Genomic DNA, 14,800 nt, shown 5'->3' on the forward strand with positions numbered 1-14,800 from the left:
CACTTTTTGCTTTGCTGGCGCTTAGTATAGGCTCTTATGCATTGCTCTCAATTATCTGTCACATGAACTTCCATTGCTTCTTTGGAAATGCAGTACCAAAATTTATTGGTGGTAGCCAGGACTTTCTTTTCCTGATAATTCACTTTATGCCCATTATCAAAGCAGTATTCTGCTATTGCAGACTTGTGGGGCTGCAGTGACGTATGTTCTATACATTGATCTTCAACTGTGTGGATCATTTGTCCAATTTACGTTTTTCTCCATTCACATGGAACTTAGAACATCCTTGCTTTTTTGAGGACCAAGTTGTCTTTCTCTGTGCCTAATAAAGCTCTTGCTTTGACTAGTGGTTGGAAAACTGGCATTATGTGGTGTTTTCACAGTTGGCTGCAAATTTTTGATAATACATTGCCAACAAATGGTACAAAAATAGTCTTATCTTCTTCTTTAGTGTCATTCTTGGAGTGCTTGTGTTGCAGAGCCATCCCTACATGTCAGCTGCTGTATCCATTCTTGTGCAAGACAGATTCCAGGTGCTACAGCTCTGTTGTCAGAATTTGCTCATCTGAGATGGAGTGTATCCTGAGTACTAGAGTGCAGAGCATGCTTTTTTCTGTGAGGGATGGCGGCAGCAGGAGGCATGGAGATATAAATCTGTATACGTTGGCTTCTGGTATTCACTGTGGGCAAGCAAACTGTCAGGCCTAGTAAGCCGAGAAAAGGAAGTTGCCCTTCTTTTTCTATTTCCATGGTAGACCAGATGTTTTCATGGATGGAATTCAGATGTCCTAAGAACTTTTGTAGTTTTTCGGGTCCATGTGGTCGAATGACAAAAATGTTTTCCAGTGCTCTATGCTATAAGTATTCCATGAACAGGTTTGCTACAAATGACGAGAGTTGGCTGACCGTGGCTATGCTATCCATCTGCTCATAGCACTGTAAACTGAAAACACAAGAAGTAGATGTCAAAACATGACAACAAGGTTGTGTTAGCTCAGGGCTGAACTTCTCACTAATTAATTATATAGAGTCTTCAATTGGGACTTAAGTACGAAGCGAGATGACTTCAAAGCCGACCACCTTCAGCCTTGGCTCTTTCGGCCAGCAGATGAAATCACCTAAGTTTTTTATGTGATGTGTACAATTGCTGAAGTCAGAGCCCTACAATAAGCCAAATACTTTGCCAGGGAATATGTTGGTGCCCCAGTGTTGCTCACTATTGGTCACACACCGTCCTCCTATGTCTCTGGCAGGCCATACAATCTGGGCGGTACACCAGTGCACTGACTTTAACGGGTGGTGGTGCTTTTCTACACTTCCTTGCTTCCATCTGCTGCTACTTTCAAGTATGTCAGATCATTCAGAAGCTCTAGCATTTTCCGCTCTTAGTCCTTGTGTTGGAGGAGGACTGTGGCACTGCCTTATCAGCTGCAAGAACAATGATAAGACTGCTTTCCGACCACCTGCTGGCAATATATCATCAAAACCTGGCACAATACTTTGAAAACACCATGTAATGGTAGTTTTCTGACTGCCAGCCAAAACAAGAGCATTGTTAGGGACAGTGAAAGACTATCTGAGCCTCAAAATAGCACAGGTGCACAAGTTCCCTGTCAATGCAGGAAAAAGTATATTGGACAAATGATCTAAACAACTGAAGATTGACGAATAGAATATGAGCGCCACACTCACTCACTGCAGCCCAATAAGTCTGCAATAACAGAACACTGCATTGAAACTGGACATAAAACGAATGACCAGCAAACAAAAATCATAGCTTTCATCGATAAATTTTGCGACTGCTTTTTCAAAGAAGCATTTGAAATTTGTGTGACAGATAACTAAATCAACAGAGACATTGACTTCCAACTGAGCAAGGCATCACAACTGATACTAGGCTCCATCCAAGTGAAAGGTGACACATAGATGCAAAAAGTGACAGGGGCAGTAGAGAGAAGAGACTCTCCCCTCCACCCTCATGCATTTCCACTACTGAACATAGTGGAGGGCCAGCGAGGCCTGAGCACTGGACCAGCAGGTGTAAATACCAGGAGCCTGCAGCAGACACTTCATTTCATGATGGCAGAATGGTCATCTGGCGAAATATACTGGTCTTTCGATAATAAGATCTGGCAGTCCATCCGAGAACCATGAAAGCATTAATTATTTAATTTGTTGGAAACATTAAATGGGACAGAAACATATTTATCCTAGTTTCCTTCCTCCAGTTTTAGGAGTTGATCCAGCAGTGAAGTTAGTTACTGTTTCACTGAACATATTTAATACAAGTCGTCGTCAGCAGCACTGCAGCAGTGGCTGAAATTGTTGCCTCTTATTCTTTCTCTGACCAACTGTGAGTTTTTGTGTGCGATAAAGTTACTCAATGCACAAAACATAGTGCTCATCAAAATTCATCATCAGCTGTGTCAGAAATACAGGCTAAAAGTCATGCACAGGCAGACCTCAGTGTCCATAATGAAGAGGGCCGAACATCACCATCCTTCATCACGACCTCATGGAGTTGGTGTGGCACTGAATTATGGAGAAATGCTGCTCCACAATATGGATCTCAGCAGCCATTTTCTGCAGATGTTACAATCCTTGTTGCATAGAATTGTCACTAAGCATCTGCTATTTCAGGTGTGGGCTGAAAAACCTGACACCCAAACGCAAAACAAATTGCTTAAGAGTTGCATTGACATTTCTGTAACAGTACCATGACGACTGCAACGAATTCTTTGACAAGAAGACCGTGGGCAATGAGACATAGATTCCTCACTTTACCCCAAAAACCAAGCCTCATTCTATGAAGTGGCACCACAGAGGATCTCCAGTCAGGATGAAGTTCAAGCAGCCTGTGTCAGAAAACACAAACATACCACGTCAGAGCAGCAAGTGATGTACACATAGTCCTGGGACAGGAAGGACATTCTGCTCGCTGCCTTCCTGTCTACAGGTGAAACAGTGAACACTAAACATTTCTCTGAAACACTGCAGAAATTGTGACAGGCCATCCAAAATATGTTCGGCACACAAATACTGTTCTGGACTATTTAAGGTGGGAGCTGCTTGCTCATCCACTATAAAATCTTGAACTTATTCCCAGCTCTTTCCATTTTTTTCTGCTTTTCGAGAAACTTGTGCCCTCCAGTCAGAATTTTAGCACATGATGAAGATCTGAAGAAGACTGGCAAATGCTGGTACCATTGCTGGACACACAAATACAAAAGCTGATCCCATGATACGACAAGTTTCTTAATTCTGGTCGTGATTTACTCAAAAAATAGCTTAAAGATTGCTGTATCTGTATGAATCTCATTAATACTGCCAACATGTATGTACTTAATTTGTGTACCTGTCCCACTTGCAAATAAATCATTGCAAAAATTACTATCCCCAAGCTCCTATTTGATCTCTTGATTTCTCTTATCTTTCCTTTGTGTTCCTTACACGAGACACATATTGGTGGCAAGAGAATTGTTCAACACAGTAAGTAGTAAGTGGCAGTTCTTTAAACTTTCTTAACAATGTTTCATGAAAAGAACATTGCCTTCCCTACAGGGAATTCCATTTGAGTTCACAGAATATTTCCGTGATAATTGTGTGTTGATCAACCCCACCAGTGACAAACCTAGCAGTGCGCATCTGAATTGTTTTGATGTTTTCTTTATTCCAATCTGTTTGGGATCCCACTCGAGCAGTATTCAAGATACTTCCCCATACACTACAGTGTCACCAGCAAATGGTCCCAGATTGTGGACCATCCTAACTGTCGGACTGTTTATGTACACAGAGATGAATGGCAGTCTATTGCACCTCTTTGGGGCTCTCTTGACGATACCCTTCTCTCAGATAAACACTTGTCATCCAGGACAACATGTTGGGTTTGATTACTTAAGAAGTTATTGAGCTACTCGTATAGCTGGGAACATATTATGTATGCTCGAACCTTCGTTAACAGTCTGCAGTGGGGGATTGTGTCAAACACTTTCCAAAAATCTAGGAATATGGAATCTGCCTGTTGTCCTTCATCTTCTTGTGAGAAAAGGGCTAGCTGAGTTTAGCATGAGTGGTGCTTTTTAAATCTTTCCTGATTTTGGACAGAAGCTCTTCTCTCTCTCTCTCTCTCTCTCTCTCTCTCTCTCTCTCTCTCTCTCTCTCACACACACACACACACACATACACACACTACTGGGAAAGGTCAAGATAAATTTGACTGCCTATAACACAAGAGATTTATATATACATTCATTGACATAAAATATTAAGTGTTACAACAAATATTGATAAACAAAATTAAAATGAAAACAGAAAACCTAATTCAAGTAAGAACATGAAACTAAAACAAAACTATTAACTTACCTGAATACCTTGATGGCTACACAGATAGAAGTCAAATTCCGTAGGATGTGTAATACCAACATCTACTGTAGTTCCAGCAGGTATGTTCCCCGATTTTCCTGATTGTTCCTTCTTATCTGCACAAAACAACCTGCAAGTGATTTCAATGATTTCATAAAATTTTGTGAAAACATGCTGAAAATTTAGGTTAAAGGAGGTCTGAGTGTTTAGAAGAACATTAATATAGCAGCAATGCGCAAAACGGAAAAGGTCAAAATCAATAATAAATATTGTGACTACACTGCAAGTAAGCTTAAGTTGCTATTCCACAAGCAATTAAGGTGGTACCACTTGTGTATCATCAAATTTGCATGTGGAAACTTCAAAATTCATCACATTACTTTTCACCATCTACATCTACATCTACATAGATACTCCGCAAGCCACCATACAGTGCCTGGTGGAAGGTACCCTATGCCACTACTAGTCATCTCCTTTCCTGTTCCGTTCACATATAGTGCAAGAGGAAAACTACTGTCTATACGCCTCCCGTATGAGCCCTAATTTCTTGAATCTTATCTTTTTGGTCTTTATGCACAATGTATGTGGACAGCAGTAGAATCTTTCAGCTGTCAGCTACAACTGCTGGTTCTATCAATTTTCTCAATAGTGTTTCTCAAAAAGAATGTCGCCTTCCATCCAGGGACCCTCATTTGAGTTCCCAAAGCATCTCTGCAACACTTAAGGTGTTGTTTGTACCTACTGGTAACGAATGTAGCAGCCCACCTCTGAATTGCTCTTATGGTTTCCTTCAATTTGACCTGGTAAGGATCCCAAACACTCAAACAGTAGTCAAGAATAGGCTGCACCAGCACCCTATATGAGGTCTCCTTCACAGGTGAATCACTCTGTTCCAAAATCCTAACAAAAAACTGAAGTCAACCATTCACCTTCCATTACACAGTTCTCACATGCTCGTTCCATTTCATATCACTTTGCAGCATTACGCCCAGATATTTAAATGACTTGGCTGTGTCAAGCTCGACACTAGTAATACTGTAACTGAACATTTCAGGTTTGTTCTTCCTACCCATCTGCATAACTTAGATTTTTCCACATGTAGAGCTAGTACCCATTCCATCACACCAACTAGAAATTTTGTCTAAGTTGTCTTATATCTTTCGACATCTTATCGTACATCACGCATCATCAGCAAACAACTGCAGATTGCTGTTCACTCTGTCCGCCAAATCACTTACGTATATAAAGAACAACAGCAGTCCTGTAACACATCCCTGGAGCACTCCTGATGATACCCCTTGTCTCTGATGAACACTCGCCGTCATGGACAACATACAGAGTTCTATTACTTAAGAAGTCCTCAAGCAACTTGCATATCTATGAATTTATTCCATATGCTCGTACCTTTGTTAACAGCCTGCAATGGCGCACCATGTCAAATGCTTCCGAGAAATCTACAATACAGAATCTGCCTATTTGTCTTTCATCCCTAGTTCACAGTGCATCATGTGAGAAAAGGGCAAACTGAGTTTCACATGAGTGATGCTTTCTAAAACCATGCTGATTTGTGGACATAAACTGCTCAGTCTCAAGATAGTTCATTATATTCAAACTGAGAATGTTTTCAAGGATTAAAAAGAAGTTAGGGATATTAGTATGTATTTTCGTAGGACTGATCTTTTACCCTTCTTCTATACTGGAATCACCTGCACTTTTTTTCAGTCGCTTGGAACTTGAGGCTAGGTGAGAGATTCATGATAAATGGCAGCTAGGTAAGGAGCCAATGTCGTAGAGTACTCCTTGTAAAACCGAACTGGGATTCCATACGGACCTGGTGATTTATTTGCTTTCAATCCTTTTAGTTTTTTCTCTATGCCAGGGATGCTTAGCACTATGTTATCCATACAAGAGTCTGCCCAATGGTCACATGATGGTATGTTTGTATGATTCTCCTGTGTGAATGATTTTTTGAATGCGAAATTTAAAACTTCTACTTTCGTTTTGCTGTCTTCAACTGCCACACAAGACTGGTCAACAAGGGACGGAATGTAAGCCTTAGACCCACTTAGTGATTTTACATAGGACCAGAATTTTCTCAGGTTCCCCGCCAGATTTTTTGCTATGGTGTGACAGTGGTAGTTACTGTATGCTTCGGACATAGATCTTTTCACGGACACACAAATCTCTACTAACTGTGGCTTGTCACCATTTGTGCGTTCTCTTTTGAACAGAGGGTGCGACAACCTCTGCTTCCTCAGCATCTCACAAATTTAATTATTTCCATCCTTTATCCACTTACTAGGTGCACACCTCTCCAGGCTACAATTTGCAATCTGCGTTAACTTTTCCCATAATTCCTCTGCATCCACCTTACTGGAACCAAGTGTTATCAATTCACTGTCTAAGTGAGATGCTAACAACTGCTTATTTGCTCTATCTAGCAGAAACAACCTTCTAGCCTTCTTGACGGACTCTTAATTTCGTAACCATAGCTGCTATAATGAAATCATGATTGCTAATCACCGCTTCTATAGTGATATTGTCGATAAGGTCCGGCCTGTTTGTAGCAACAAGATCTCAGATATTTCCATTGTGTGTGGGCTGCCAACCTAGCTGCTCGATAGTTTCCAGATAGTGTGTGCTTCGCATGACTGACTGTGTGTGCCTTCCACATTGGATCCATTGACATCCCCATCAATACTCTGTAGGTTAAAGTTACCTCCAACAAGTATTGCACGATTTGGGTTCTTCCGCACTACTAACCATAGACATTCTTTGAATGAGTCTAATATTGTCACAACAGAGTCGGGTGGCTGGTAAATACATCTAACAATTAACTTGGTTTCGCCTGCACCTGTTACACGCAACCAGATAACTTCACTGTTTCACTCAACTCCAACCTAAATAATAGAGTTGTCAACTGCAATGAACACTTGCCCTCTTATGGCCTCTATTTCCAAGATATGTTCCAAACTCGCTGAATGTGAGAGCTTTTCACTTGAGATTTCAGCCAGCTCTTGGTCCCAAAAATAATTTGAGCATGAGTATTTTCCTGGAGGGCAGCAAATTCAGGAACTTTATTACAAATACTTCGACAGTTTACTGACAAAATTTTGACAGTCGTAGTGTCTTTACTCTAACACTGTTTGACTTCCCTTGAAGCATATTAACTGGCAAGTGTTCATCAGAGCACCTCAAACTACCGTCTACCCTAGAAAACCCTCCTGAGCACTCCACAAGTACTTTGCTACCCAAGTAGTTGCCTCCTTTGTGCAGTGCACCTGTGAGCTATCAAGGGGAGTCCTAGCCATGCCACTGAAAGTTAAAATCATTTTAAGTTTGTGATACCACTAACATAAAAAAGAATGAGATAAGCAAGAGATATAAGTTAAACCAATCTGTTTTGCACATTTATATACACAATAGACTATACTTTCAAAAAAGCTTTTGCCACTGTCTTACTGTTACCTGTATTACATGATGATTTAAGTAAAAGTGAGATAATTGTGAGAGTTTGACGAACACCCATCTCAGTATACTTTGTGGTTACATTTAATTTGTTGTTACTACACTCACAACTATTACATCAATGTGTAAGCACTTCATGTTGTAGATGTTAAATCATATGAATAATCATGACGACAAAATAATAATGTGTGTTTGATGGCAATTACTAATTCTAGCATTCCTCTTACGAGTATTCAATAACAAATTTATGCACTGAATGTATTTAAGATTTGAATCATCTGATCCATTTGTAAGTCTTGTTTTTTCATTGATTACTTTGGATGTAAAAAGCTAACTGATTGGTTAATAACAGAGGTTTAGTTTACCAGTAGCTCACTTCATTCCTATAAGAAGCTTATTTGGATGCTGGTAATGACAGCATAATCTGGTTATAAATGCATTTAAATGCCTGACAACTGAAATTGGAAGAGAACTTTTTGTAGTTACAGAGTTAATAACTTTGGTTTCAATTCTTTGTTGGGACTTGGAACATCTTAAAGCCCTACTTATGTGTTAGTGGGTACTTAATGACAAACTGAATGAGTGACATTCCATTTTTATTAACTTGAATAGACTACACTTTGTAATTTGGTACAATGAGTATTTGTGTCCATAAGTGCGTCTGACATCACAGTGTTATTTTGGCATGACATCCCCTTCCTGATTTAGTTCTTAGTGTACAGATTTTGTCACATTCTTCAGAATGACAGAGTCACGTAATTTCAGTTTATACAGGGTGTCCCAGGAGGGATGGGCAATATTCAGGGATATGACAGTAATGATCATTTGAATTAAAAAAAAAACATTCATGTGGAAACATGCCTTATTCAGAATGGTTTCTGAAACAAAACACATTTGATGAACATTGTTATTCAACAAATTGTCAGGTTTACATGTGTACACCAGTTAGTAAACATTACAACATGAATTTTACAATGTAACAATTGAAAAATATCTACTTTTACCACAAACACCTCTAAGCATTATTGTACATGTCACATTACAGCTGTTCTACAGTCCATGAGAAATGTTCGAATATCCCATTATCAACAAACACTGCATCTGCATATTCTTTATTAGTGTAGACGTGCAGCATTTTGGTCAGCAGTGTACAAATGCATTTAACCAATGCTTCTCTCTGGTACACATTGAATCTCTAGCACTACTTCACTCACAATGTACAGGGTGATTCAAAAAGAATACCACAACTTTAAAAATGTGTATTTAATGAAAGAAACATAATATAACCTTCTGTTATACATCATTACAAAGAGTATTTAAAAAGGTTTTTTTTCACTCAAAAACAAGTTCAGAGATATTCAATATGGCCCCCTCCAGACACACGAGCAATATCAACCCGATACTCCAACTCGTTCCACACTCTCTGTAGCATATCAGGCGTAACAGTTTGGATAGCTGCTGTTATTTCTCGTTTCAAATCATCATCAATGGTGGCTGGGAGAGGTGGCCGAAACACCATATCCTTAACATACCCCCATAAGAAAAAATCGCAGGGGGTAAGATCAGGGCTTCTTGGAGGCCAGTGATGACGTGCTCTGTCACGGGCTGCCTGGCGGCCGATCCATCGCCTCGGGTAGTTGACGTTCAGGTAGTTACGGACAGATAAGTGCCAATGTGGTGGCGCTCCATCCTGCTGAAATATGAATTGTTGTGCTTCTTGTTCGAGCTGAGGGAACAGCCAATTCTCTAACATCTCCAGATACTGTAGTCCAGTTACAGTAGCATCTTCGAGGAAAAAGGGACCAAAAACTTTATTGGCTGAAATGGCGAACAAATGTACAACTAAATGAAACTTTATAGCTCCCTTAATTCGCCGACAGATAGTGCTTAGCTCTGCCTTTTGTCGTTGCAGAGTTTTAAATTCCTAAAGTTGTGGTATTCTTTTTGAATCACCCTGTATTATGGGTACCTGTGAGATCATGGGGGAGTTTAACAGCAGAAAGACGTCCATAGCAAAGAAGTTGAAAGTAATGACATAGACCAGGCTAGAATAAAACTTCAAAGATTCGGATGGGTAAGACACATGTGTGTGCCACTACCCCAAAAGCAGATGTACATTACACATGTTCTGCCATTGAAACCATTCAGAATACGGCATATCTCTGTACGAAGTTTTTTGCTCCAAATGAATATTCCAGTCACATTCCTGGATACTGATCATCCTTCATGGGATCCCCATGTCATGACAAATTTTACTGGGATCCCCATGTCATGACAAATTTTACTGTTAAAGTGGGGAAATGGCACCTTCACTGTATCACTGCAGTTACAGATGTTGTTCCATTTGCTATGGTGCCACATCAGCTGTGTGTGAAAATCCAGCTTTATAAGCAAGAGAGTGGCAGCAGTGTTGGAATATGGAAACTACACGATTCAATACTGTTAAAAATGAAGCACTGTGGCATGCTAGTAATTAAATGACCTCTGAGGTAATTAGTAAGTTGCTATAAAAATAAAAACAAGACTTACATAGTTCCTTTCTCTGATGATCATGACATTGCACTGTATGTAGATACGTAACGTCTAAAATAGAACTTTGGTAAAGTAATGTATTGTACAATGTCTACAGTAACTGACAATGGTGATCACCACAATGAAACTGCTTTTTAGTTTGAATAGTAAGTTTAGATTTTTATTATGTTTGGGAGTTTCATCTTGTTTGCATATGTTATCTGGTACAGATGGATGCAGTGTTTCTGCAAGGCAGGTTGAGGATAGCTGCTTTATCACGCTTGGTGGTACTTGTTAATTTGGCGGTTTATTCCATGCAGTCTCATTCTGGTTCAGAGAGGAACCATGTACCACAGAGTAACATGTACCATGACAATCGGTATTACTTCATGGGAACAAGAGATAATGCTGAATGGTCATTCTAAAAAGAATTGTGAATCAACTTGTATTAAGCACATATAATGTCACAATCCATATGGAATACAAAAATTGTATGAGGTGTTCAAGTGCTGTAATTAATGGATCAATACAAGCTTGAAGAACTACTTTCCATTAACTGATAGGAAGTTGCAGATAAGCACTTTCAGGTTTTTAGCACAAATACAGTTGCAGCACATAAATCTTTGATCAGAAAAACTGTGTGTTGAGGCAGAGTGGCAATTCAAGAGAGATAAGTTCAGAATTTAAGAGTATCCAAGAACATAACCTGAATTCTTACACATTTCCCACATATGAAAATCATAAGACCAAGTGTAGAAACCGGAGTATTATTGTACTGTAAAATCTAAAAGATTTAGAGGAGAAGAAGAAATCAAGTAACAATCAAGAAGAAATTTGTAATTTTTGTTGAAAGAATTTCTGCTAAACACTGCTGCTGTCATTAGCAATGGGGTCAGCAGCCGAGATTACATTGCAGTGCAAAAGTCATTAACAGCATTGTAACAAAAAGGCATTAAGAAGTATTGTGTAGTCAAGGTACAATCATTAAATCCACTGAGTACAATTATGTCAAAGAAGAATTTTGTAAGTCCACGAGTTGGAAAAGTGTTGACGTTTGCTTCTAAGGGCTACTATTGTTCATCAGAGCCAAAATGACCTCCCAGCTTCAACAGTCAACATGCCTGCATCTCATCACACTACAGCAACAGTGGCTTCAGCTGTGCACTCATCCAAACAATGCATTTCACCCATCACATCAATCTACCTTCTAATCACCATTGCAACAAGGCAGTCAATGCAAGCACTGCCTGGTGAGCTGTATTTACTCAAAGCTGATTTTTTTTGTTGTTATTGTGGCTGGTGATGGTGGTGGTGGTGGTGGTGGTGGTGTATGTGTGTGTGTATATTTGTGGAGGTAGTTTGGAGTCGGGGTTGGCAATCTGAATTTGTTGGTTGGTTCAAGGGAGTCGTCAAACTTTGATTGCTAGCAGCGGTAGAAGATTAGGTGCAAACCCTTCATTGTTTGTGCTTTATGTTAATAATGACACACAAGGTGAAAGAGGTGCTGAAAGCTCTATTGCCGATTTGAAAATCTGAATTTAATAATGGATTAGATATTACTAGCAAGAGTATCAAAGCTCAAGGTGATTGGCTGTGGGCTACATTCAGTACTGTTAATAAAGTATCGAAACTAAACGTATTAATTTGAAAAAAGTGTTGCCAGAAACAAAAGAGCAGAGTTAAATACTAAACAGACAGTGCAACTACTAACTTAAAGTCAGAATTAAAGGCTAAAATACAAACAACTAACGCTAACCCTGATCAACATATTATCGAGTATCTTAGAGAACACTTACAAACCATTAATAAAATATTAGAATATATTGCAATAATACCAAATGAGTTACATTTTGGTTTGACTGTAAGATCTGAATTTGTGCCCAATCATTTGACAGGTTTTGTTCAGTTAAATATGGGATGATAACAAACCTCAGAATGAGATCCAGTCTACATATTAAAAAACAAGATACAGATTTACGTCAGGTAGATGTTTTGTGTTCTACTTTTGGAGGAATTTACGCGAACTAAAGTGTCAATAAGATGTTGAATTAAATATTAACACACCTCCTCCTTCAGGTGTTGTCCATAACGAAACTATATGGGAAAAATTATCTGACTTTGGTGAATGATCAAATTAAACTGGCAGAACACTTATCAGACAGATTTTTGTCAACAATTTCACAATAATTGCATAGATTTATGTTGTCTACTATAATATGGTGTTAATTTATATGACATGTACTATATTTTCATGAGATTAAACACAGACGAGTTAATTTTATCACCCCGCAAAGTGATTATTTCCAGGAAGTACAGAGGAAGTTATAGTTGTACATTTTTGTTTGACTTTGCTTTATGTCAAATATTGATTTAAAATATTTTAGGAAAATTAAAAGGAAACAACACATTATGTTTTAAGTTGAAGCCGGCCGAAGTGGCTGTGCGGTTCTAGGCGCTGCAGTCTGGAACCGCGAGACTGCTACGGTTGCAGGTTCGAATCCTGCCTCGGGCATGGATGTGTGTGATGTCCTTAGGTTAGTTAGGTTTAACTAGTTTTATCTAAGTTTTAGGAGACTAATGACCTCAGAAGTTGAGTCCCACAATGCTCAGGGCCATTTTTTAAGTTGAGTGTAGGAGGCCTCGTGCCCGTATTAAGTAAACACAGATGTGTGGATCGACAAGGAATATCCAGGATAGCTTCTTGGGTACTCTCTTTGATGCCACATTACTTACGAGTTTGATTTCCATAGCAGTTTCTTAATGTTATACTATCCTGTTTCCTCTAAATTACAACTTCTTCGACTATTCTCTCAGAGATATTTACTATTGGAAAATGGCAAAACTCAATTCTAGAAACAGGATGCATTTTTCTTTGTGGGATTCACTTGCGGCTATCTCATCCGTATCTGCACAAATAATGTAACCTGTAAATGGACAACAAGGTGCTGCCCACTGTTCTACTAACAGTGCAGTGGTTACACATGTTCTCACACAACTATTTCTTACAACTGCAATACAAGGATGGCCAATGTGATGCGATATTGGAAGGATTCTTCCGCTGTATTTTCATAATCAGTAGTAATGACGGGAACCCTAACCCTCCCCCCAGGGTCCCATAATTTGTGGAGATGGTGCACTAGCTGTCCTATGAAAATAAAAAACAAATAAAGTAACTGTATGTTTGGAAATCAGGAAAAGTGAAGTACACGTCTCTTTGCCTATCTTGCATTAATTACAAAAGATAATAAATATCACAACTACCATAATTACTATCTAGAGTAAGGCTAAGTCACCAAAGCGTGTAAGAAACATCATATTTTTAACTAAAATGCTCAAATGGTATAACACAAAAGTAATGTTACTGTATACATATAACTTGTTACTACCTCTTTCCTGTGGGCATTTTTAGAGGTGGAAAATGTTGTGTTAACCACAAGCAACACTACAGAATTAACTACTCAACTGAAATCACTGGAAACTGGGTTCCGATTTGTGTGTTATCTGTACATAATATCATTTACAGAAAATAACTGCCATAAGTAAGGAACACCAACATGCTCCATTTCTGGATATTTAATAACATTGTCTACATACAGGAATATTTTGAGTTGTCTTTTTTTTTCTTTCTTTTAATAATGTTATATACATAAGGTACATTGACATAAGCACATGGTACATATGCATTATGCTAATGCTGGCTGTTAGTAATGTCACTTGATGGGGAAAGAAAAGGGAAGGCACTCTTAAATGCATATTAATTATTCGATATGCTGACACCCAGATAAGATAAAGAGGAGAGTTACATAGGTACATCGCATGCACATCAGCAGAATACAATTGTAATGAATGAAAATAAGCTTTAGTCACGTTAAGCCCAACGGAGAATACTTGAGAGAAAGCAGATAAGGAACCTCAATGATGAGATACAAATTCCAAATACATGATGAGCAAGTCCTTCAAAATATAGAAAAAAAAGGGAGAGTACAGCGGTATGTCACATTAAACAAGATACTGAACCCTTATATATAGATTTGTGTAATTATTAGGGCAGGTGTGTACCAAAGACAGGATGACCCACACCAAAATGGGAGTTACAGCCTAAAGGAACACTAACACTGTGGAAAGTGAAGGCTGTTTAGGGAATATCCTTCAGCAGAAACTGCTGCACTCCTACAGCAGCACATCTCCTATGATGCATTATGTAGGCATGGTATGCAAATAAACCTACTTTTATTTTGCAGAGTTCTGTATACTGTTCTAGGGGTCAGTGGAAACGTGATTTACAAAGAGTTTTGTACCAGGGATATATTTATAGCTTTTGTAATCAGTTAAGCTTTTTGGTTGGGTTGATAAGAAATTCTGTAGGGCAAATTAGCGTAACTTAATAGTAAATCTACCTACTTATCTGTCTTAATTGAAAGAAATGTAGAGTAAGTACGAGGTATAGCTAACAAAGCTA

General features: G+C 38.8%; 1 protein-coding gene across 1 annotated transcript in view; it reads right to left on the reverse strand.

Annotated features, from left to right (window-relative positions):
• The window catches only part of LOC124613151 (protein argonaute-2), a 222,587-nt gene that overhangs the window by 17,846 nt on the left and 189,941 nt on the right, over positions 1-14,800 (reverse strand). Inside the window, exon 17 of the mRNA XM_047141779.1 lies at positions 4,363-4,492. Coding sequence (XP_046997735.1) covers positions 4,363-4,492 — 130 coding nt within the window. The remainder of the gene's footprint in view (positions 1-4,362; positions 4,493-14,800) is intronic.

This window comes from Schistocerca americana, chromosome 1 (assembly GCF_021461395.2).
Source record: "Schistocerca americana isolate TAMUIC-IGC-003095 chromosome 1, iqSchAmer2.1, whole genome shotgun sequence".
NCBI classification, from domain to species: Eukaryota; Metazoa; Arthropoda; class Insecta; order Orthoptera; family Acrididae; genus Schistocerca; species Schistocerca americana.